The following is a 20,859-nucleotide window of genomic DNA, read 5'->3' on the forward strand; positions in this document are numbered from 1 at the left end:
GCACGGGGTAGGACAGAGGTGTCCTCAAGGGCCACTGTCCTGCCCGTTTTCCAACACACGATTCTAACATTCTTGGTCGTTCCAATGCTGATTCTGGACTGGCTGAGGAAAACAGGCCCGGAGATGGGGGTGTCTAGTGATTAGGATCCAGGGGTTGCTGTCAAGATTGGGGTTAGTGGCTAGCGATTTGGGTGTTATGGATAGAGTTCAGGTTTGGATAAGGGTTCATGTTCGGAGCAGGGTAGAGGGTTAGGTGTTTCAGCAGTTAGGCTTTTTGGGTTCAGGGGTTAGGGCCATTGTGCACCTTGGGTTAGGTGCAGTGTTCCGAATTTTCGTATGTCTGAGCACACAGAGGACCACTGTGAGCAACATCAGAAGTTAATGCCTTATTAAGAAGATCAAATTACAACAATTTCCATAAATTTGATTTTAATGTAATTCGGCACAGAAGTGAAAAAAGACAAAACTCATGGATTGTTTGGGAGAGACAACTTTGGCTTTATTCAGTTAGGTGCAGTTTTGGCCTGGATGAGGGTCTTGACCTTGAAGAAATGAGACAACTTTCAGGCGTAACATTTTGTTTACATAAAAACATTCACATTTTCCACGATGGGTGCTGTATCTTGTGATAATCTTATTAGCATTTCTACTACTCACAAATTACCGAGTCATCATAGAATTTAATGATTAATGTCCATAAATAAAACACCTTACTGAATGTGACTAGAATAAGCACAAATTGGACGACACTTTTTCCACATCTGTTGTCCTCACTTCTCCAATGGTTGTACACCCGAGTCTTCGTATAATTCCAACAGCATTCTAATGACTTCTGCTGAATGTGTCGCTTGAGGTAGTCCAGCTTCCATTTAGTCCATATTTTACATTGGAAAATTTAATTTACAGGTTCACTCGAAAAAGATCTCACCCAGTTTCACCGCTTGTTCCTCAATTACATTTGTTGATTAATGCGCACTGTCCCAATGAAATAAGAAAACCAAATTTCATATGCTCTGACAGCCATTCCAACCTAAAAGAACCACTGCTCATTTTTGTTTGGGTTAGTTGTATCGCATTCACTGCCCGCTTGTTTCGCCATGATAAGGGGTCAGCATTAGCGTCACTTAATTCACTGGAGATAAGGAGTTAGGTCTTAAAATTGGTTTTAGGATTATAGAGATTGGGTGGTATGGATTTTCAGGGTAGGGATGTCCAAACTGTCATGAAGAGCCACTGTCCTGCCCGTTTCCCAGTTCTCCCAGGAGCAGCACACCTATTTCAAATAATCAGGATCGTTTTAATGCTGTTTCAGAGCTGGCTGATGAGCTGATCATCTAAATCAGGTGTGTTGCAGCCGGGAGAGGTGGAGAACAGGCAGGACAGTGGCCCTCCAAGGCCCAGAGCTGGACATGCCTAGAGTATGGAAGAGGGTTCGGGTTTCAATTTAGTTTTAGGATTTAGGGGCCGCGGGTGAAGCTGGTTAGGGATTAAGGGCTAGCATTTTAGGGGGTAAAGGGTGGACTGGGGGTTTCAAGGGCTCACGTTCAGGGTTGGTCAAGAGGTTAGGGTGGGGGGGTTAGGTGTGAGAAGGTCATGGTTGTGGGTTAAGGTAAAAGTTAGGGCGAGGACGTTTTGCTTTCAGGCATTTTAGGTTAAGACAAGGTGTAGGGCTAGAGTTAGGATTAGATGTTAGAGGGGCTAGGAGTAGAGTTTATCTTGGGTTAGGCATGAGACAGTTAGGTGTTTAGGCAAAAAGGCATTCAGCATTTTGGTGGTTCGGCATTTATGGTGAGGTTACAGGGGGATTAGGGGTAAAGTGCGGGGTTAGCGTTAAGGGTCTGGTTAGGGAATTAGGAGGTAGGATTTAACCCATGTGCTGCAGTCGATCTAAATAAGTTTATATAGCGCAACATACAATTTTACAAAAATTGTAAAAGTATTATTAGCGAGGACGTTTTGCTTTCAGGCATTTTAGGTTAGGGTGTGAAGTCGGGTTTAGGTTAAGACAAGGTGTAGGGCTAGAGTTAGGATTAGATGTTAGAGGGGCTAGGAGTAGAGTTTATCTTGGGTTAGGCATTCAGGGTTAAAATTTGAGGTTAGGCATGAGACAGTTAGGTGTTTAGCATTTTGGTGGTTCGGCATTTATGGTGAGGTTACAGGGGATTAGGGGTAAAGTGCGGGGTTAGCGTTAAGGCTCTGGTTAGGGAATTAGGAGGTAGGATTTAAAATTGGGCTAGGGCGTTTAAGGTGTTAGGGGTTTAGAGTAGGGGATTCAAAGGTTATGGTTTAGGATAGGGGTGAGGGTACAGGGTTAGCATTCAGGATAATGGGTTTCAGGATAGGGCAGGGGTGTCCAAACTTGGTCCTCAAGGGCCACTGTCCAGCCTGTTCTCCAGCTCTGCCGGGAGCAACACCCCTTATTCAAATAACCAGGATCATTCTAATGAATCAAGAGCTGGCTGATGACCTGATCATCTGAATCAGGTGTGTTGCAGCCGGAAGAGGTGGAAAACAGGCAGGACAGTGGCACTCCAGGCCCGGAGCTGGACATGCCTGAGGTAGGGATTGGGGCTCGGATTTGGGGGTTGCAGTGTCAAATCAGGTTAGGTTAAGGGGTTAGGATTAGTGTTTAGTTAGGTTAAGAGATTAGGGGGTGTAAGGTTGGGGGTCATGGTTTAGAGGTTAGAGTACAAGGACAGGTGTTAACATTGAAGGTTAGGGAATTAGGGTTTGGGTGAGGGGATTAGGGTGTCCAAACTCGGTCCTCAAGGGACACTTGTCCTGACTGTTTTCCAATTTTGCCAGGAGCAACACACCTGATTCAAATGATCAGGATTGTTCTAATGCTGCTTCAGAGATGGCTGATGAGCTGATCATCTGAATCAGGTGTGTTGCAGCTGGAAGAGGTGGAAAACAGTTTGGACCGTGGCACTCCAGGCCCGGAGCTGGACATGCCTGAGGTAGGGATTAGGGCTGGGGCTCGGATTTGGGGGTTGCAGTGTCAAATCGGGTTAGGATTAGGGGCTAACATTTTATGGGTCAAGGCTTTGGGGTTAGGATTAGAGGGTTTGTGTTTTTAATTAGGTTAAGAGGTTAGGGTAGGGAGTCATGGTTTAGAGGTTAGAGTACAAGGACGGGTGTTGGCATTGAAAGTTATGGAATTAGGGTTTGGGTGAGGGGATTAAGGTGAAAGGCAGAGGGGTTCATGGTCGAGCAGGGGTGTCCAAACTCGGACCTCAAGGGCTGCTTGTCCTGACTGTTTTCCAACTCTGCCAGGAGCAACACGCCTGATTCAACTGATCAGGATTGTTCTAATGCTGCTTCAGAGATGGCTGATGAGCTGATCATCTGAATCAGGTGTGTTGCAGCTGGAAGAGGTGGAAAACAGGCAGGACAGTGGCCCTCCAGGCCCAGGGTTGGACATGCCTGCAGTACGGATGAGGGTTAGGGGTTGCGGTTGAAGCAGAGTTAAGGGTGAAGGGTTAGGATTAGGGGCTAGCGGTTTAGGGGATAAAATGTTGGGTTACGGGGATTAGGGTGGGAGAATTCCAGGGGGGTGGGGGTTAGTGTTTTAGGTAAATGGGTGTTCGGGTGAGAGGCTTAGGTTTTGGAGGGTTAGGTGTGAGGTTAGCGTTGTTAAGGTTTAGGAAGGTAGAAGGCGAGGACGTTTGGATTTTAGGCATTTAGGGTTAAGGGGTTAGAATTAGGTGTTTTAGGTTAGGCAGTTAAGGTTTAGCTTCAGATAAATTGTAGGGCTATAGTTAGGATTAGAAGTTAGAGGGACTAGGGATTCTTAAGAGTGGTGTTAGGTGTTAAGGTTTAGGAGTTTGGGTAAGGTGTAGGGTTAGAATTTGAGGTGTTAGGTGTTTAGGCGTTAAGTGTTAGAAAGGATTCCGGTTAGAGGTTATGATTCGAGGTTGGGGTAAATAGGAGGGTCAGGTGTTTGGGTTCGGTGGTGAGAGCCTTTCAGCGGTTTGGTTTCAGCATTTTGGTTAGGTGGGTTGTTTATGGTTAGAGGGTTACGGGAGAATTGGGTTCAGGTTCGCAAGATTTGTCAGGTTAAGGGGAGCATTAGCTGTTAGGGTTAGAGGATTTAACATTGGGTTAAGGATTATAGAGGTTAGGGTTCAGGGGAGTTTAGGGTCGGCGATTTGAGGGTTTTGGTTTAGGTTAGTAGTGAGGGTACAGGGTTAGTGTTAGGGGTTGTGAGGAGGTTAGCATTCCGAGTTGGGTTCAAGATTTATTATTTTATTGGAACAGTGCACATTCATCAACAAGAATAAACAGCGGAAATGCGGCATACTTCTAAATGCTGGTTTTCACCTGTAGCCCCAAGGCGGGTTTCTTTACATCAGGATAAACATCTAACATTAATCAACAAAATATACATCACATAAAACACGGACAGTCATGCAATCGGAGACAGTTCTCCTGCATATGGATGCATATTTGTCCCAGTGTGGGACAAATAAAGGATATCTTATCTTATCTTATCATATCCGTTGTTTCAAGCAGTTCTAGATGAAAGAGCAATCGTGTCATCTCATCAGTGGATCAGAGAAGTTATGCTCAATATGTGCACACATCTGCAACAAGCCAAGTTTGAAAGTAAACAAGAAGCTGTACCATCCATTGACGAAAAAAAGACTGGTTCACTGCTGTACCGTAAATTCGTTTCAATTCCAAATATGCATCGACGGTCAGCACTGACGCTCCTCTCGCCTCATCCTCAGCTCCACAAGCCATCCATCCGCACCAGCGCAGACTGTGCAACAGCACTGTCATCTCCACTAAATAAACCAGGCCTGTGAAAAATGCTCATTACGGGTGCAAAGAACAAGCACCTGGATTTGGAATTTGGTGAGCGGGTTAGGGTTAGAGATAGGGTTTTTGGATTAGAGGGTTAAGTGTTAGGTAGTTGGGGGGATAGGGTTGGGTGTGAGAAAGTCAGCGTTAAAGGTTGGATTAAGCAGGTTTGGGTTTAATGTTATGAGTTGGATTTAGAAATTAGGCAGTCATCTAGGCAGTTAAGCCTTTGGGTTAGAGGGTGAGCTGTGAGAGGTTAGGGTAGGAGTTTGAGGTTAGGCATTTGTGTTAGGAGTCATCAGTGGGGTTAGGGTTTAAGAGTCGGGTTTGGGGTTCAGATAAGGTAGGATTCAGGGTAAGGGTTAGGCCGTTAGGATGCTTGGGTTAGGTGGTAAGGTGTTTTGAAGTTCAGTGCGAGGGTTCAAAGAATCAGGTTCGAGGGTTAGGTGTTAAAAGAGGAGGGTCAGGTGTTCGGATTGGGTGTTTCGGCAGTTAGGCAGTTTTCCTTAAGTGATTAGGTATTTGTGGTTGGAAGGTTATCGAGAATTCGGATGAAGGTTTAGGGTTTGCGCTAGGAGTTGGATTTGGGGCGAGAGGTCATAAGATTTAGGGTTTTAGGTGTTATGTGTAGGTGGTTCGGGGGTTATGGTTTACGTTGGGGGTTAATTTTGGGATTGGGTGAGGGGATTAGGGATAAAGTAGGGTAGGGGTGTCCAAACTTGTTCTTCAAGGGCCGCTATCCTGCATGCATTCCATCTCTCCCCGTTGCAACACACCAGATTCAGATGATCAGCTCATCAGCCATCTTTGAAGCAGCATTACAACGATCCTGATTATTTGAATCAGATGTGTTGCTCGTGGGAGAGCTGGAAAACAGGCAGGACAGCAGCCCTTGAGGACCGAGTTCGGACACCCCTGGGTTTCAGGGTAAAGGGAAATTAGGATTAAGGTTAAAGTTTAGTGAGCATTTTGGATGTTGTTCAAGTGGTTAGGGGTAGGATTAGGAGTTAAAAGTTAGAGGGTTGACATTAGGGGTTTATGGTTGAGGTGAGGGTACGATGTTCAGGGTTACAGCTCAAGGTTTGAGATTGGGGTTAGGGTTAGACTCCAATTGACAACACCCCAAACGTGTATTCTTTCGGGTTGCGGTGACTAACTGATCACATTTCAGAATGACCTCGAACCCTCTCACTGTTCCTCTAACCTAAACCATACTTCTAAAAGCGTTGAAACACCAAACCCAAACCGCCTGGATGCCGAACCCGAACAGCCTAAATGTGTCATCGCCTAACCCTAACCCTAACACCGGACTATCCTCTTGAACAAAACCCCTCGAACCCTTAGTCTGAATGCCTAACCCTTAATGCCTATACATCTAACCACCTAACCCAAGATGCCTTATCTGCCTCACCCTAACTTCTAACCCCAATCGCAAACCTCAAGTGCTAACCCTGAACATCATACCCTCACCTCAACCACAAACGCCTAACACTGTCAACCCTCGTAACTTTTAACCCTTAATCCTACCCTTCACCACCTTAACCATATCCCAAATGCCAACTCAAAATTTTAACCTTAATCCTAATTTCCCTTTACCCTGAAACCCAGGGGTGTCCAAACTCAGTGCTCAAGGGGTGCTGTCCTGGCCGTTTTCCACCTCTCCCGACTGCAACACACCTGATTCAGATGATCAGCTCATCAGCCATCTCTGAAGCAGCATTCCAACGATCCTGATTATTTGAATCAGGCGTGTTGCTCCTGGGAGAGCTGGAAAACAGGCAGGACAGCACCCCTTGAGGACCGAGTTTGGACACCCCTGGGTTTGAGGGTAAAGGGAAATTAGGATTCAGGTTGAGGTTTAGAGTTAGCATTTGGAATATGGTTAAAGTGGTTAGGGGTAGGATTAAGGGTTAAAAGTTAGAGGGTTGACAGTGTTAGGGGTTTATGGTTGAGGTGAAGGTATGATGTTCAGGGTTAGCGCTCGAGGTTTGAGATTGGGGTTAGAAATTAGGGTGAGGCAGATAGGCATCTTGGGTTAGGTGGTTAGATGTATAGGCATTAAAGGTTAGGCGTTCAGAGTAAGGGTTTGAGGGACTTTGTTTAAGAGGATAGTCAGGTGTTCGGGTTACGGTTAGGCGATGACGCATTTAGGCTGTTCGGGTTCGGCATACAGGCGGTTTGGGTTTGGTGTTTCGACGCTTTTAGAAGGATGCAAGGGTTAGGGTTTAGTGTTTAAAGTTGGGCTATGGTTTAGGTTAGAGGAACGGTGAGAGGGTTCGGGGTAATTCTGAAATGTGATCAGTTAAGTCACTGCAAACCTAAAGAATACACGTTTGGGGTGTCATAGGTTGGAGTTGGGGGTAGGATAAAGTGTAGGATTGAGGTTAGGTTGAGTCTTTGGGGTGGTGTTCGGTTCGGAGGTGATACATCTTTAGTTCACAACACTTGCAGCTGAAACAAAGCGCTTTACAGAACAGTTCACATCAAATCACAAATAGTCATAACAACAAGCATTCGTCGGTTTGGCAATGAAGCGATTATGTTTAGGCCGTTAAGAGTTACGCATTTTGGCGCCTGGTAGATGAACAAATAACGCATCTGCAAGACAGAAAGGAACCAGGACCGTTTGTGTGAATTTACCACACCGTATGTACAAAGCGAGGTTTTGGGGCAGTTCCCCGACTCACGTCCGTCTGGAAGAGCTGCAGACGCTGCTCTCGGGTTTCCAAACGAAGCCAAACACGTCCACTTCCTGCCCGGCGTGCATCTTGTCCATCATCCCAACAATCACGATGAACCTGCCTGTCTGACCAACGCTGGCGCTGGGGGTGGGGTAAACATCAGGCATGTCAACTTTGGATTGATGCCACCAGAGTTATGAATGGAACTATTTCTTGATTTACTATTAGGTTGTACAGACCTGCGCCAAATATTCGGACCTCATGTAAGTTTCAACAGCTATATTGTTAATATTAGCCAGAGAAATATTTTGAAGTGCGACGCCTTCAGTGTACCTGCAGTGGCCCACAATGGACGCAAAGGGCGGATTGGGCGCCTTTGACTTTCTTGGAGAACTTGAGCATGCCGATGGGAGAGTCGGGCCAGCTGGTGAAATGGAGCTGCGTGACCACACATCTTGCCGGCATCGCCGGATTGCTACGAGATGAACGTAACAAAGTGTTAGCGTGGCAAGCGTTGCACAGAACGAGCCATTGAATGCTTCTGCCAGCGTATGTGTTGGATATAGAACTTGCGTATGCCGTAACCCACCAGCATGGCGGAGTCCTTCACTGCCACGCGCACGTTCCCGTAGGTCCAGCTGCCCTGATCCGGCCAGTACTGGTAACACGTCCTACATGGCGATGGACATCTTTCGTTTTGTTATAAATGGCAATTTCAGAACCCTTGGAAAACTGTGCCGTCCTCTTACAAAAACTGATTCGAGGGTGTTGGGGTTCAGCATGAGGATTTGGGGTATTAGGGTAGGCATGTCCAGCTCAGGGGCTCGAGGGCCACTTTCCTGCCTGTTTTCCGGCTCTGACGGGTGCAACACACCGGATTCAAATGATCAGCTCATCAGCCAGCATTAGAACGATCCTGATTATTTGAATCAGGCGTGTTGCTCCCGGGTGAGCTGGAAAACCGGCCGGACAGCGGTCCTTGATGCCAGAGTTTGGACACCCCTGGTTTTGGGAGTGAGGGGGTTGGAGTTCGGTGGTTAGGGTTTCATCAGGTTGGGGATCGGAAGTTAGAGTAAGGCTAACGGGTTAAGGTTCGAGTTAGGATTAGGCAGTAAGCATAAGGCGGGTTGACAGTTAAGATGTTCGGCGTTATGAGTAAGGCGGTTAGGCATTTATGGTTTGACTGTTCAAATTATTTTGGCATTCGGGGTTAGAGTGTTACGGGGTTTAGTGTTTGGGTTCGAGGATTGGGGATGGTTTCGGCATCGGGTGAAGTAATAGGGTTAGGAATAGAGGTTAGATAGATTATGCTGAGGGTTAAGAGTTAGAAAAAGGGTCAGGGGTGCGTGTTAGGGCTCAGTTTAGGAGGATTAGCGTACAGAGTTTGGTTAGGGTTCTTCCCTCCGAAATCTGAGAGCCCCCTTTAGCGGTGCACAAGCAGCAATAGCAGCCCGAGCTGGTCAGAATTTGGCACTGCAACTTTCTGAAAGAATGCAGGTTAAGGGGTTTGGCGTAGGATTTGAGTATAGAGTGGGGCGTTAGAAGTGGGGTTAATGTTACACGTTATACAATATATTGTTATTTAGTTAGTTACTGCTTTCATAACAGCTGCATCTGAAACAAAGCACTTTTCAGGCGATTCACATGAAAGTACAAAATATGGTCGTGAAACAACACATCAATTGTTCCCACTATACCTGCATCCGCCTTGTTCGAAGCAGGTATCGAAGAAAATCCAAGTGTCCTTTGACCAGTGGATCAGAGACGTCGTGCTCAAAGTGTTCATGACGTTCCACACTTCTTCGGCATTACAGCCCAGAAGAGACGAGCCGCGTCGCTAAGAATTCCAGACTGATCCAGTGAAAACGCATTTCAAAGGGAAAAATAAAAATGACGCAGTTGATAGACGAGATGCTTACATTTGACGTCGCCCGAACAACACATTGAATGCGCTGCTATTAGATGACAGCGGCAACCAGAAACCTTCAAGGAGAGGCCCCGGGGTGCTTTGACACATTATCATCCGATCCAAAGTTAATGGCGGAGTACCCAACTTTGATTTTCTTTTCTTCGCACACATCAAAGCAACATTATTTGACGCGCCCGTTCGCCACGTCACCGTTCCGTGCGCATGCATCCATGTTAGCCGTTAGCTTAACGGTTGCACAACCGGGCCGAACACAAATGACACTGGGCCTTACGTTTGATGTGCACACCGCATCGCAGCCCAAAACGAAGGAGCCCGCGTAGCAAAGAAATCCAGACTGAGCCGGCGATCGCGCTGTTTCAAAAGGAAAAACACGCAGCCGAGATAAGAGATCCTTCCGTTTGAAGTCCCCTGAAAACAACAGAGAACGTGCCGCTCCGCCACGTGCCTATCAAAGCGCGTTAGCCGTTAACGCGATTGGCTCAATCCAACCGGGGCTTGCGTTTGATGAGCGCACAGCATCGCAGGCTAGAACGCAATAGCCGGCCCAGCACAGAAATCCGGACCAAAACCGTAGAAACGCATTTCAATAGCAAGAGGGAAAAAAAACAGACAAGCGAATAGATGCTTACTTTGGACACCCCTTGATGAGATGACTGCGCCAACCGGCAGAAGCTAATTGAGGGGCCGGCAACAGCAGCCGCCGCCCCCGGGAGTCCCGGGGGCTTTCATGCGCTATTCCATCCAATACAAAGTTAATGGCGGAGTACGACGGCTTTGCGACTATTGAGACACATCAAAGCAAATGGATTTGACGACTGCCGCGGCCGAATGACACTTTAGCTTCCCTTCAAACGCCACACCGCATCACAGCCCAGAGCGGAAGAGCCCGCTTAGCACAGAAACCCAGAAGGAGAGAGTAAAAACGTGTCAAAATGGAAACAAGCAGAGAAGTCTTCCGTTTGACGTCACCTGAAAGCAGCCGCGAACGCAGCTGAGAACGCGCTGGGCGATGAGATGAGATGAGATGAGCTGAGATGAGCGCGCCGACCTGAAAACGTTGAAGGAGGGGGCCGGAACGAGAGTGACCCTCCCAACTCTCGGGTGATTGTCAGCGCTTTCATCCAAAGCCAAGTTTATTCTCAACTCAAAACGTCAGAAAGTGGCGTACTCGGAGTACGCCACTTTCTGACGTACTCCGCCACTTTCTGACGTTTTCTTCGCATTCAAACGCATCAGAGCGACACAATTGTTTGGCTCGGCACACTCACCGGCCACGTCACCATTCGGTGCGACCCGTCACGTGCTCAACCGTCCGACGTTAGCCGTTAGCTCAACGGCGAAACACAAGCGCGGCGCGGCCGAATTACCCCTTTGGCTTCCGTTTAAACGCCACAGCGCAGGACGGAAGAGCCCGCATAGCACAGAAATCCAGACGGAACCGGTAAAAGCACACGAAAAAGAGGAAACGAGCAGAGGAGACGATTCTTACGTTGGACGTCTCGAGAGCAGCGGTGATTGCAGCCGAGCCGCGAGGGGAGTCGGGAAGGTGCTCCCCAACGCCCCTTTTCAGGGGGAGGTCCGAGTGGCCAAATTGGAAAGATCGACTTCATTGTGACGTCACTCGCAAGCCGCGTCCACAAATCCACAGGCGGCTTCCTCCGTTTTCGTTGTTCTTATTGAGATTTCATTGACAAGCGTACCATTGTATGACAAAATAGATCAACTTTCATATGAGGTCCACGAGAGATCGTTCACTCAGGAACCGCAATCTACAAACGCTCGTCTTCTTTTGTGTTCACGTCGGAAGAACGCAAGCACGTATAGTCGCGTGGCGCCGGAAGTGACGTCAGGCGGCCGAAAAATGCGGCCTTTCGAGGACGCGGCCTGTGAGTCGCAGGCCGCGTCCTCCGAATTCAGCATTTTCGGAGTCATTCTTTTCTTTTTATTAAACATGTCAAACTATCAAATCACATGAACTAACAGAAGTTACTTCTACATGTATAGACTGTGAAAGCACAACAATTTACTCTCGAGCGTTTTTCGAGTGAGCGCATATCAGCACAATCTGCTGTTACACAAGATGGGGGGACGGTGCAAGGGCAAGTGCGGCGGACGCCCTTTGCGTGAGGTCTGTCAACAAGGCTCTTCTTCCACGGTTGCTTTTCCCGGCCTTGGTCTTTGGGCGGCAAGGCCACCGACCGGCCGCCGCTTACCCGCGGGGCGCGAGGCAGACGCACGCCCGGGGACCAGCGCGGCATCCGCCCGGCATCCGCCCGGCCGCCACCCGGGCGCCCGCCAGGCCGTCCGTGGAGGACGACCTGGCGGGCGCCGGACATTCCTGAAGATTTGGTCACGCCGTCATGTCACTTCCCGTTTGTCGTGACATGACGGCGTTCTGACGGGGCGCGGTAGGGGGCGGGGTTACAGTTGCTCAGCGTGAGCGCCCTTCTTTTCGGAGGCGTCGGAGCGCGCTCGGCGCTAGCCGTCGTTCTCGTCAATCATCTGGCTGACGGGAAGGACGGACGGGAGGACGTCAATGACGATGACGAGATGGACTCCGCCTTGGAGGAAAAGGGACCGGTCCCGTTTGGTTTTTCTGCCGACACAAAGAAGATGGAAACGACGACAAGTTGATCCCTCTGGAGCTCGCCTTTGCGGAGCGGCCGTTTTAGACGTGATGGCAAACTTGACGGGGTCAAGTTGGCAGGGGACTAAAACGGTCTCCCGTCTAATTCAGACTTGGCATTCGCTAAATCAACTCATCTATTTGGAGATTTTTTTATTCCCCGAGTCCCCCACCCTGACATGGCATCATCGACGCGGTCATCAAAATCCTGACAGATTCTTATTTGTATGCGTTCAGAAGTCATTTCACTGCCTAATACTCACAAACAGTATTCTGACATGTTAATTGTGTGCGTGAGACCTGTGTTGCTGAAGGGTGGCAGGTTGATTTTGGCCTTGGACGTCCAGTAGGTGGCGCCGGAGCCAAAGGAGCACGATGACAGGGATTGGACGGCCTGCTCCGAAGACGCCTTCTTTGTGTTGTTGGTTGCCGTTTTACTCCAGTCTGACACACGGTTGAGTCGTGTGAACCACGATGACGACGACATCATCATCATCACCATCACCATCACAGCTGATATTGTCGCCTGGAACTTTTAACGAATCAACCCGGCACTGCGTGGCAGATTTTGATCCAAAACGTCGAGTTGCGTGAGAGTTCGGCAAAGCGGGCAGCAGCACCGAGCTCTGCGGGAGGACACGCGGCAGAACCGAGAGCGAGAAGAAGCGGACGCCCCTCCGGCGTCGTCGGCCCGATTCCAAGAGCCACACGGCAGACACGTCGCATTTGGAGCCGCCTCAAAAGAAGACGCGCAAAACAATCCGTACTGGAGGAGCAAACGCGCGACTTTGCGTCCGTGTACTCGGCGCCGGCCAAACTTCAGAAACTCAATCGTGACGACGCGTTTTCCGAGGATTGCGCGGCTGCGATGGCGCCTCGGTGCGTCGTGACACTTTGGACCGACGGAGGATCGGGCACGCGACCGGCAAAGGTCCAAAGGCAAGGGACCGACCGATACGTTGCGGTTGCCGCGATTTCCTCGCGTTTCCCAAGGTCCCGCAAAGACCTCGGAGTGTCCCTCGCGACTCGGCGATGACCGCGATGAGGATGAGGATGAGGATGTGCATGAAGAAAGGCCAAGGAGGTTACCGGAGTTCTCGGAGAGTCTGAGGCGAACGCAGCAAAGCGAGCGCGCCCCCCGCTGAGTTTCCCTCGCGACTCGGCGATGACCGCGATGAGGATGTGCATGAAGAAAGGCCAAGGAGGTTACCGGAGTTCTCGGAGAGTCTGAGGCGAACGCAGCAAAGCGAGCGTCTCCACTGCTTCTGAACGTTCTCTTTGAGGGCGCAGTGGAAGAAGAAGATGAAGAGGCCTTCGTGCGCGTTCAAAACAAGAAGAAGAAGAAAAAAATGGCAATGAGTCACGGGTGTCAGTCGTGATGGGCGTGGCCGTGTGCGCGTTCAAAACAAGAAGAAGAAGGAAAAATGGCGATGAGTCACGGGTGTCAGTCGTGATGGGCGTGGCCGTATGGGGCTTGCAATTTCACCCGTTCACTCGGGGGGGGTTTCGGGATCTTTTTTTGTTTGTTTCACGGATCGGAAAATGAACGGACGGAATTCCTTCCAAGTCCGTCAGCGGGCGGTCACCTTGCAGCGAGTTGAAGATGGCAAATAGGTAGACGAAGACCAGGCTGACCGGCCCCCAGGCGAAGAAGGCGAAGGCCCACGTCATGCCGAGCAGGAAGGTTAGGCTGACGCCGCTGCGAAGGTTCCGCACCACCTGAGCGCCGCACAGGAGGCGAGCGGCGTGACCGAGGCGACGAGGCGGCCGACAAAACGGACGCGGCATGGCGACGGGTCACGGTACCTCCTGGCGCAGCGTGCGGTTGCCGCGTTTGCCGTTGCGTCCGCAGATCTGCAGCATGACCACAACAAACATGGCCGCGTTGAGCAGGAAGACCAGGCAGAAGTAGGCCACGCACGCCGCATAAAACACCGCCGCGCTGCGGATCCAACAGCTGCGGAGAGAGAGGACGCGCGCGCGCGCCGCAAAGCCGTTAGCGTGCGCGTACGACATCCGTGTCGGATCGGCCGCGCGCGGTTGCGAATCAACGCTCTCGCGGCCAAGACCAATCTCGCCATCGAGCCGCCAGTCGGTCAGTCGGCGGCCGATCCGTCGAAACTTACAACTGCGACGATCCTTCGCCGAACCGTCCGCCGCCGTATTCCTGCCGTCCGTATGAGCGCTGATCCACGGCCAGGACCGAGACCACCAGCGCGGCGGGAAGGCCTGCGGGCGCGAGACAATTGCGGCGCGACGCGCGTTCATATGAGTTGCCGAGCCCGCCCGTCGAGGCCGCGGGACTCGACGGCAAAAGGCCGGAAAAGGACTCACCCCAGCCCAGCAGGCAGAACTTGAGGATGTAGCGGCGCACGTAAGTGTTGAACACCTTGACCAGCGCGATGTACATGTGCACCGACTCCAGGCCCATCCACGTGAAGGACGTCAACAGGAAGTAGTGAAGCAGCGCCGCGGCCGCCAGGCACGGCGCCTCGCCGCGTCGCCCCGACAACCAGCCGTTGAGCAGGAAGCTCACGTTCAGGAGCAGCAGCGACGCGCTCAAATTCATCAGGATCTTGGACGGGTAATCTCGACGCAACTTCCTGCACGAGACGGGCCGGCACACCGGAGTCGGGGCCGCGCGAGACGCCCGAGTCAAACGCGGTCAAGCTCAACCCGGGAGACGAACGCGAGCGTACGGCGGAGGTCATCTGTCAGTCCTTCCCACGAAAGCTCTCCGGTCAACTGGCGTTCTGGGGCCCGTTTGTTTTCTGCCGGGTCTTTACGGCACCGGGCGCGAGGGCCAATTTGGAGCGGCGTGCCTTGGACGCGGAACCGCGTCGCGGTCCCGGAAGAGATGCGGCGCGAGTCGCGGCAAGAAGAAGCGGCCCGGAAGCTTCCCGACGACGCTTCGCTTCGGTTGCGGTCGTCGGCGCCGCGTCGGGGAGGGAAGAAATGGCCGAGCGCTTCTGTCGTACGCCGTTTGTGCGAGAGCTGCGCCGCGTTGTGAGGCGGCGCTTGGTTGAATCCATGTCAGCTCGCGTTCGCCCATCGACGGCGTTTGACGTGATCTCTCCGAACAAAAATGTCAGACTTTCATCAGAGAAAAAGACACGCTTAGCTTGAATTTGAGTGTGCGTGTGAGAGCGACAGAGAGAGTGAGACGTATCCTCGCTTTTGACAAAAAGTTCACTTGAAGCGCGGGCAGGGCGGGGCAACTCACCGGAAGGCCGCGTAGGTGAGCAGCGTGGCCGCCGAGAAGATGGCCGACACGCCGCAGCCGATGAAGGTGATGAAGGTCAGGATGCGGTTGTTCCGCCGGTCAATGTGCGGAGACGCTCCCGAAATGTCCTGAGCCCGAAAAGAAAGCGCACAAATCAGCGCGAAGCGGCACGCCCGCCCCCCCGCCCGCCCGCACTCACCATGAGGATGCCGAAGTGGGTCAGGTGGTCACACAGGCAAACCGTTTTGTTGACACCAGATTCTGCGGCCACGCGGCAGCCGTCGCCGTTCCAGCCGCCGCCGCCACCTAGTGGACGCGCACGCAAAGACACCAGGTTGACTCTCGGGCGCCGACGTCATCAATTCTCCTTCCGGTCTTCCCTCCTCCTCCTCCTCATCACTGACCGTTCATGCTGAAGTCCCAGAACACACAGAGCGGGCTGAGGAGGGTCTGGAAGGAGACGATGGGTTAGGGTTAGGGCCAAATCTGATGTGGAAGCAAGAAGAGAAAAGGGAGCAGCTGACCTGAGGCGCCAGGTGGCTGATGTGGATCTCCACGGGATCCTTCAGCTCGCTCACGCCGCGCCTCGCAACGCTGCTCGCCACCACGTAGCTGATCAGGGCGCGGCCGTCCTGCTCCGGCTGACGCGTCGCCGACATTGGACGCACGCGTTAGGAACATCGGAGACCTCGGAGGAGGCGAACGTACTACGAGCGCGGCCGTGAGAGGACGAGAGGTGAAATGGGACCTGGAAGAGGCCGGTGGTGCCGAAGAACAGGAAGTTGATCCGGGTCGGGGCCGAGGGGTCCGCGCCCGACAACAGCGAGGGCGGGAGGGTGACCCGAGCCAGCGAGTTGATGTGCTCCGACTCAAAGCCGACCTGAAGGGGGCGGGTGGGGGGGGGGGGTCTTCAACAAAGCGCCGCTTTGGACGGCGGAGCGCCGGCAACGTTACCTGCGGCTCGGTCGAGTTTGCCGGGACGAAGGCGCTGAAGGACGTCCCGTTGAAGGCGGACGCGTTGAAGGCCGACACCCCCAGAGCCAGCCTCCTGGACCCGATGCTCACGCTGGAGCCTTGGAAGCGCAACTTGTCCAGAAGATGATCCACCGCCCTCAGTGCCCTGACAACAAGACACCCTTGGCGAGCGTTCTCGGGACGCGTGAACGACACGTTTCTTCGGAACGCGCATCGAGTCATGTTGCATGTCGGAGAAGCCGACGGCGGCGCAAGGTTCCAAACAGGCGCCGAACCTGTCCGAGGCGGGCGCGAGCGCGCTGTGGGGGCTGCTCATCACGTTGGAGATGATGGTGACCACCGTGGAGGCCAAGCCGCTGTTGATGTCGGCCACGTTCACCAGCTGTTGCACTTTGCTCACCACTTTGGACACCTGCGCGCACCAAGCCACAGCGGACGGCGGCGCGATGAGGACGGCGGGCGGCGGCGCGATGAGGACGGCGGGCTCACCTCTTCCCGGGACAGCCGGTTGTCGGTGATGGCGGCGAGCCGCACGGCAACCTCGGCCGCATTCTCTGGAGCCGAGACGAGACAAAGCATTAGGAACGGCGCCGCGGGGCCATCGGTGTCGCCGGACCGCGGGGGGCCGGGCTACCTGCCGAAACCTGGATCGCGTCGATGTCGGTGCAGTTGCTGAAGTCGGCGGATGACCAGAAGGATGAAATGTTGTGATGGTCGATCAAACTGAGGGGGGTGAGAGAGAGAGAGAGAGAGAGAGAGAGACTCGCGAGAACCCCCATGCCACTTCCTGAGCGCACCACGGAAATAAAAGCGACTGCACCGTTGATTTCCGGAAGCAATTATTGCTTTTGGTGCAGCGTGCGCACTCCCCCCACTTGCCTTTTGCTTTCCAACAATGGAAGAGGCCAAATATTTGGTGTGCAAAGGAGTCTCTTGTCATGCCAGGTGATCCAAATGCGCATTGACTTGAACTGACGGTCAAGACCTGACTCGTCTTCTTGCTTTTCTACATTTCAGAATCTCAACTTTTTCATTTTGACTTCAGTCAACGATTTGAATCGGCACGAGTATGTGCTGTCCAGGTCTTTGTACCGGTCCAAGTCTGCAACCTATTTGCGGCACTTCTCTCTGCATGCACGTGTTGTTTGTTACCAGCTGCGGGTGGCGCTCCGCTCCTTGTTGGGGAAGCACGGCAGGAAGTGGGCGGCGCCGGGCGGGCTCTTCGGCCACCGGTAGTGCACCGTGTCGTCTTCTGGACAGTTCTCTGGCAGGACGGGAACAGGAACATCATCAACATCATTTTTCTGTCAGCCGGGACGACCAAAAAGACAAGAAGAAGAAATGGATGGATGGACGTTGCAAGGTTACGACTACCCCCGGATGGCAATGCCTGAGGCCATTGAAAAAACCTGAATATTGACGGCGGTGAGTGAGGAGTTTTGGTGTTTTATTTATTTATTTTTTTGGGGGGGGGCGGGGGGGGGTTCAAAGCTTTTGACCCAATCAATACTGACATACTGGTGAGGAAATAACACCATGATGGCATCAAAGGTCGAGACCTTGACTGCTTTTTGGAAGGGAACAATACTTTTTGTCTACGTGAAACACCGCGACTGAGCATGGGGTTCCACAGGGCTCCATATTGGGACCACTTCTCTTTATCCCGTACATTGACGATATGCAAAGGAGTTTTTTTTTTTTTTGTTGCGGAGTGGGACCGCCATCCAGCCCAGGCAAAGGAAGCCATGGCCAATTCCGGCCAAAACACCTCATCGTCCAACTTCCAAGTCAGAATTGACTGAAATGACATCGGGAACAAGAACAAGGACGACGGGTCAGCAAAGGACGGGAACAAAAGCGCCTGGCGGTGTTACCCAAGGGGCTGACGTGAACAGAGTTCGCGTGGACCTCGAGACCGGCGCCAAGGGGAAGCTCGCCGCTGCAGATTCTGTCGCGGACCAGCGCTGGGACGTCGCCGCCGTCATCCGCGACGTCACGGTGGCGCAACAGCGCGCGACACAGGAAGCTGCGCGACACCGGCGACTCAAAGTAAACGCCACACGCGAGGTGAGCGTGACCTTTAACATGACAGGCGAAGGCTTCAACCTCGAGTGACCTTCGGGCCGGACGCTGCGGGAAGTAGAAAAGTCTGGGTCAGTGTGACGCGCGCGCGGCAATGCCATCTTTTCCTCCGCTGAGCTGAGACTCACCTGAGCAAGTCCACGGAGACGGCGCGAGTCCAGTTGCGGAAGGTCTCGTTCAGCTGCCGTCGCAAACGCACACGGCCAACGTTAGACGAACATTTGCATTAGCGACAGACTCATTTAGCTTGAACCCAACATGAGCAACAGCCCAAATCTATTCGAGGACCAGATTCCCTGAGCATTAGCCAAAGTGGAGCATGAGCCTCCACTGTGGTCAGTCAAGGCCCCGGCCGGGCCTTCCTGCGCGGAGTCTCTGCGCCGGCGTAGCTTTTTTTCCGGCTACCCCGGCGGTTTCCTCCCACTTCCCCAAAACACGCACGCTAGGTTTACTGAAAGCTCGAAAGTGTCCTTCGGAGCGATCGTGAGCGCGAACGGTTCTTTGTCCGCGCGCGGGGCCTGCGACGAGCCGGCAAGCCGTTCGGGGTTTTGCCCCGCCTACTGCCCGAGGACGGCCGGGACAGTTTCCGGACCCTCGCGAGGAGAAGCGGCTCGGATCACGCATCGATGCGGTCGGGCGGCGACGCGGCGACCTTACCCACAAGGCGACGGCTTCCTTCACGTCGGCCGGAGTCAGCGTCGAGCTCCCGTCGTGCGCCGCCAAAGCCAGCCTGTAGAACAAGGCCTCTGCGCACACAGGAGACCCCGACCAAACGTTTTACTCCACTTGACGGGCAGTTCACACACAAGAAGCTGCTCTTCTCTTTGATTTTGGCAACCCAGCTCACCAGCGTCATTGTACAAAAAAGCAGTCGGGAAGGAGATGAGGCGCGGCGGCGTGAGGGGGAGCGGCACGAGGCCTCGTTTGTCAAAGAGTTCGCGGAACGGGTCCGAAATGTGTTCGTGCGACTGAAATGGAGCGCGTTCAACAAAATGGCGGATTTCTCAAATGCCGACGCACATCCGGCCTTATTTGCATTGAGCGTCCGCATAGCGTCGTATCAATCCCTTAACATCGCAAAGAGCCCCCCTCCCCCGTCGAGAATCTTCCACATTTTGAGGTCTAATTGTCTGAGGAGAGCAAACACGTCAACGGCGTTTGGGTCTTCCAGATCAAATAAAAAATGAGCAATTTGAAATGACCTCGTTTCAAGACAAAGAACGAAAGAAAAACGCGTCGCGGCCCACAGACGAGAATTCTCCTGCACTCGAGGGCGACACACTTTTCGTAACTACGCACAAGTCCAAATCGATCAGCCCGGTACTTTGCGCGGGAACGTTGCTCGGCGCGCTCCTGTGGGTACGCACGCTTGAGAAACGAGGCCCCGGGTCATTTCATCCATGAGCCAATCACCAGCCACCAGAGCCCAAAAAGATCCCGCCCACTCTATCGATTGACAGCTGTCACGTCACCCAAGAAGCGCCAATCAAAAAGGCCAAATGAACTAAAAGGCTCCATCTGATACGAGACGTGATCGATCGGAACGATTGGAATTAGAATTGCTCAGGTTGACCTACTGTCCCTCGTCCAATCGCTGCCGCGCGTGCATGGACACGCCCCCCACAGGCCCGCAGCCATGTCGTTTTGGGGACGGCGTACGTGGACGGCGGAGGGGCTCGGCGGCGGGAGGACGGAAGAGGCGGCGCTCGGAGGCGTGGCCAATGCGAGGGCGGGAACACCTTGCGCGCCTGAGGACGGGCGAGGCGCGGGGGGCGGGCTCAGGGGAGGAGTCAAGCGAGGCGGCGGCCGAGGACGAAGCGGCGTCAAATGCGGAAGAAGCGGGGTCGGAGAAGGACGGGGGATCAAATGAGGGAGGGGGGCGGTCCTTGGAGGAAGCGGCGTGCTTCGACGAGGAAGAGGAGGGCTTCGGTGCCGACGGGGCTGCGAGGACGTGAAAAGGGCGGGGCTCCCCAAAGCCCGCCGGTAGGACGCCGAGTCGACGTGAAAGGTGGCCGTCCGCGGTCCCGCCTCCCGCGTCTCAGGGGGCGCGTCTGACAAAGCGGCAAATGACCAGAGGACATCTGACAAAGTCGTCACGTGACGCGGGACGAGCGCCGCCTCCGTGCCGGTCGCGGGAGGAGGAGGCCAAGGGTCCCGGCCCGATGCCGTCGACGGCGCCGCAAAGCCTCGTTCATATTCGAAGGCCAGAAAAGCTCCAAAGATCCCACCCGGCGGAGACGGAGCAGTACCACGGACGCCGGCCCGCGATTGGCGGGTGTGTTCCTGGTGGGGCGGGGCGGGCGAAGCCAAAGGCCAATACGAGAGCGTCGAAGGAGCCGCTGAGCTTGGAAACGGCCTCCGCGGCGGTGGGAGGGGCAGAAAAGATGGCGGTGAATGGGGCGGAGCCAAAGCATCACCAGAACTTGCGAGACGGGTCCTGCCGGGGACGGGGCCGAACGAGCTCCGGGTGGTTGAAGCTCCGCCCCGCCGGCCGACGGCTCCGCTTCCCGTTCCGCTGACGGATCGAGCTCGCGAC

The 20,859-nt window shown here is 53.2% G+C and overlaps 2 protein-coding genes and 2 long non-coding RNA genes across 4 annotated transcripts in view; 1 reads left to right on the plus strand and 3 right to left on the minus strand.

The window, feature by feature from the left end:
- The first annotated feature begins 239 nt into the window (after positions 1–239).
- Positions 240–5,769, plus strand: LOC109524927 (uncharacterized). Its single transcript, XR_002170046.1, has 4 exons — positions 240–253; positions 2,638–2,886; positions 3,358–4,195; positions 5,756–5,769. It is a non-coding gene; the product is annotated as an uncharacterized LOC109524927 (long non-coding RNA).
- LOC109524928 (uncharacterized) lies at positions 757–4,423 on the minus strand. The gene is made up of 2 exons (XR_002170047.1): positions 4,304–4,423; positions 757–847 (listed from the first exon to the last, which is right to left on the minus strand). It is a non-coding gene; the product is annotated as an uncharacterized LOC109524928 (long non-coding RNA).
- A 774-nt stretch (positions 5,770–6,543) lies between the features above and the next one.
- On the minus strand, positions 6,544–9,876 carry LOC109524929 (receptor-type tyrosine-protein phosphatase alpha-like). The gene is made up of 5 exons (XM_019885087.1): positions 9,185–9,876; positions 8,077–8,158; positions 7,821–7,962; positions 7,494–7,628; positions 6,544–7,404 (listed from the first exon to the last, which is right to left on the minus strand). Exons 1-5 carry the CDS (start codon positions 9,188–9,190, stop codon positions 7,365–7,367), a joined length of 405 nt encoding a protein of 134 aa, XP_019740646.1. The 5' UTR covers positions 9,191–9,876; the 3' UTR covers positions 6,544–7,364.
- Positions 9,877–11,446: 1,570 nt separating this feature from the next.
- adgrg6 (adhesion G protein-coupled receptor G6) overlaps positions 11,447–20,859 on the minus strand; it is a gene marked incomplete at its 5' end in the record, with an annotated part of 13,203 nt that continues 3,790 nt past the window's right edge. The window contains 21 exons of the mRNA XM_019884906.1: positions 11,447–12,013; positions 12,344–12,487; positions 13,254–13,355; positions 13,630–13,762; positions 13,850–14,000; positions 14,170–14,272; positions 14,378–14,646; positions 15,267–15,394; positions 15,466–15,572; positions 15,671–15,716; positions 15,791–15,907; positions 16,015–16,146; positions 16,221–16,386; positions 16,517–16,653; positions 16,731–16,795; positions 16,876–16,964; positions 17,394–17,505; positions 18,116–18,267; positions 18,348–18,371; positions 18,452–18,504; positions 18,981–19,069. Of these exons, the coding sequence (XP_019740465.1) occupies positions 11,916–12,013; positions 12,344–12,487; positions 13,254–13,355; positions 13,630–13,762; positions 13,850–14,000; positions 14,170–14,272; positions 14,378–14,646; positions 15,267–15,394; positions 15,466–15,572; positions 15,671–15,716; positions 15,791–15,907; positions 16,015–16,146; positions 16,221–16,386; positions 16,517–16,653; positions 16,731–16,795; positions 16,876–16,964; positions 17,394–17,505; positions 18,116–18,267; positions 18,348–18,371; positions 18,452–18,504; positions 18,981–19,069 (2,417 nt within the window). The remainder of the gene's footprint in view (positions 12,014–12,343; positions 12,488–13,253; positions 13,356–13,629; positions 13,763–13,849; positions 14,001–14,169; positions 14,273–14,377; positions 14,647–15,266; positions 15,395–15,465; positions 15,573–15,670; positions 15,717–15,790; positions 15,908–16,014; positions 16,147–16,220; positions 16,387–16,516; positions 16,654–16,730; positions 16,796–16,875; positions 16,965–17,393; positions 17,506–18,115; positions 18,268–18,347; positions 18,372–18,451; positions 18,505–18,980; positions 19,070–20,859) is intronic.

The sequence above is a fragment of the Hippocampus comes genome, unplaced genomic scaffold, assembly GCF_001891065.2.
Source record: "Hippocampus comes isolate QL1 unplaced genomic scaffold, H_comes_QL1_v1.1 scaffold144, whole genome shotgun sequence".
Taxonomy (NCBI): domain Eukaryota; kingdom Metazoa; phylum Chordata; class Actinopteri; order Syngnathiformes; family Syngnathidae; genus Hippocampus; species Hippocampus comes.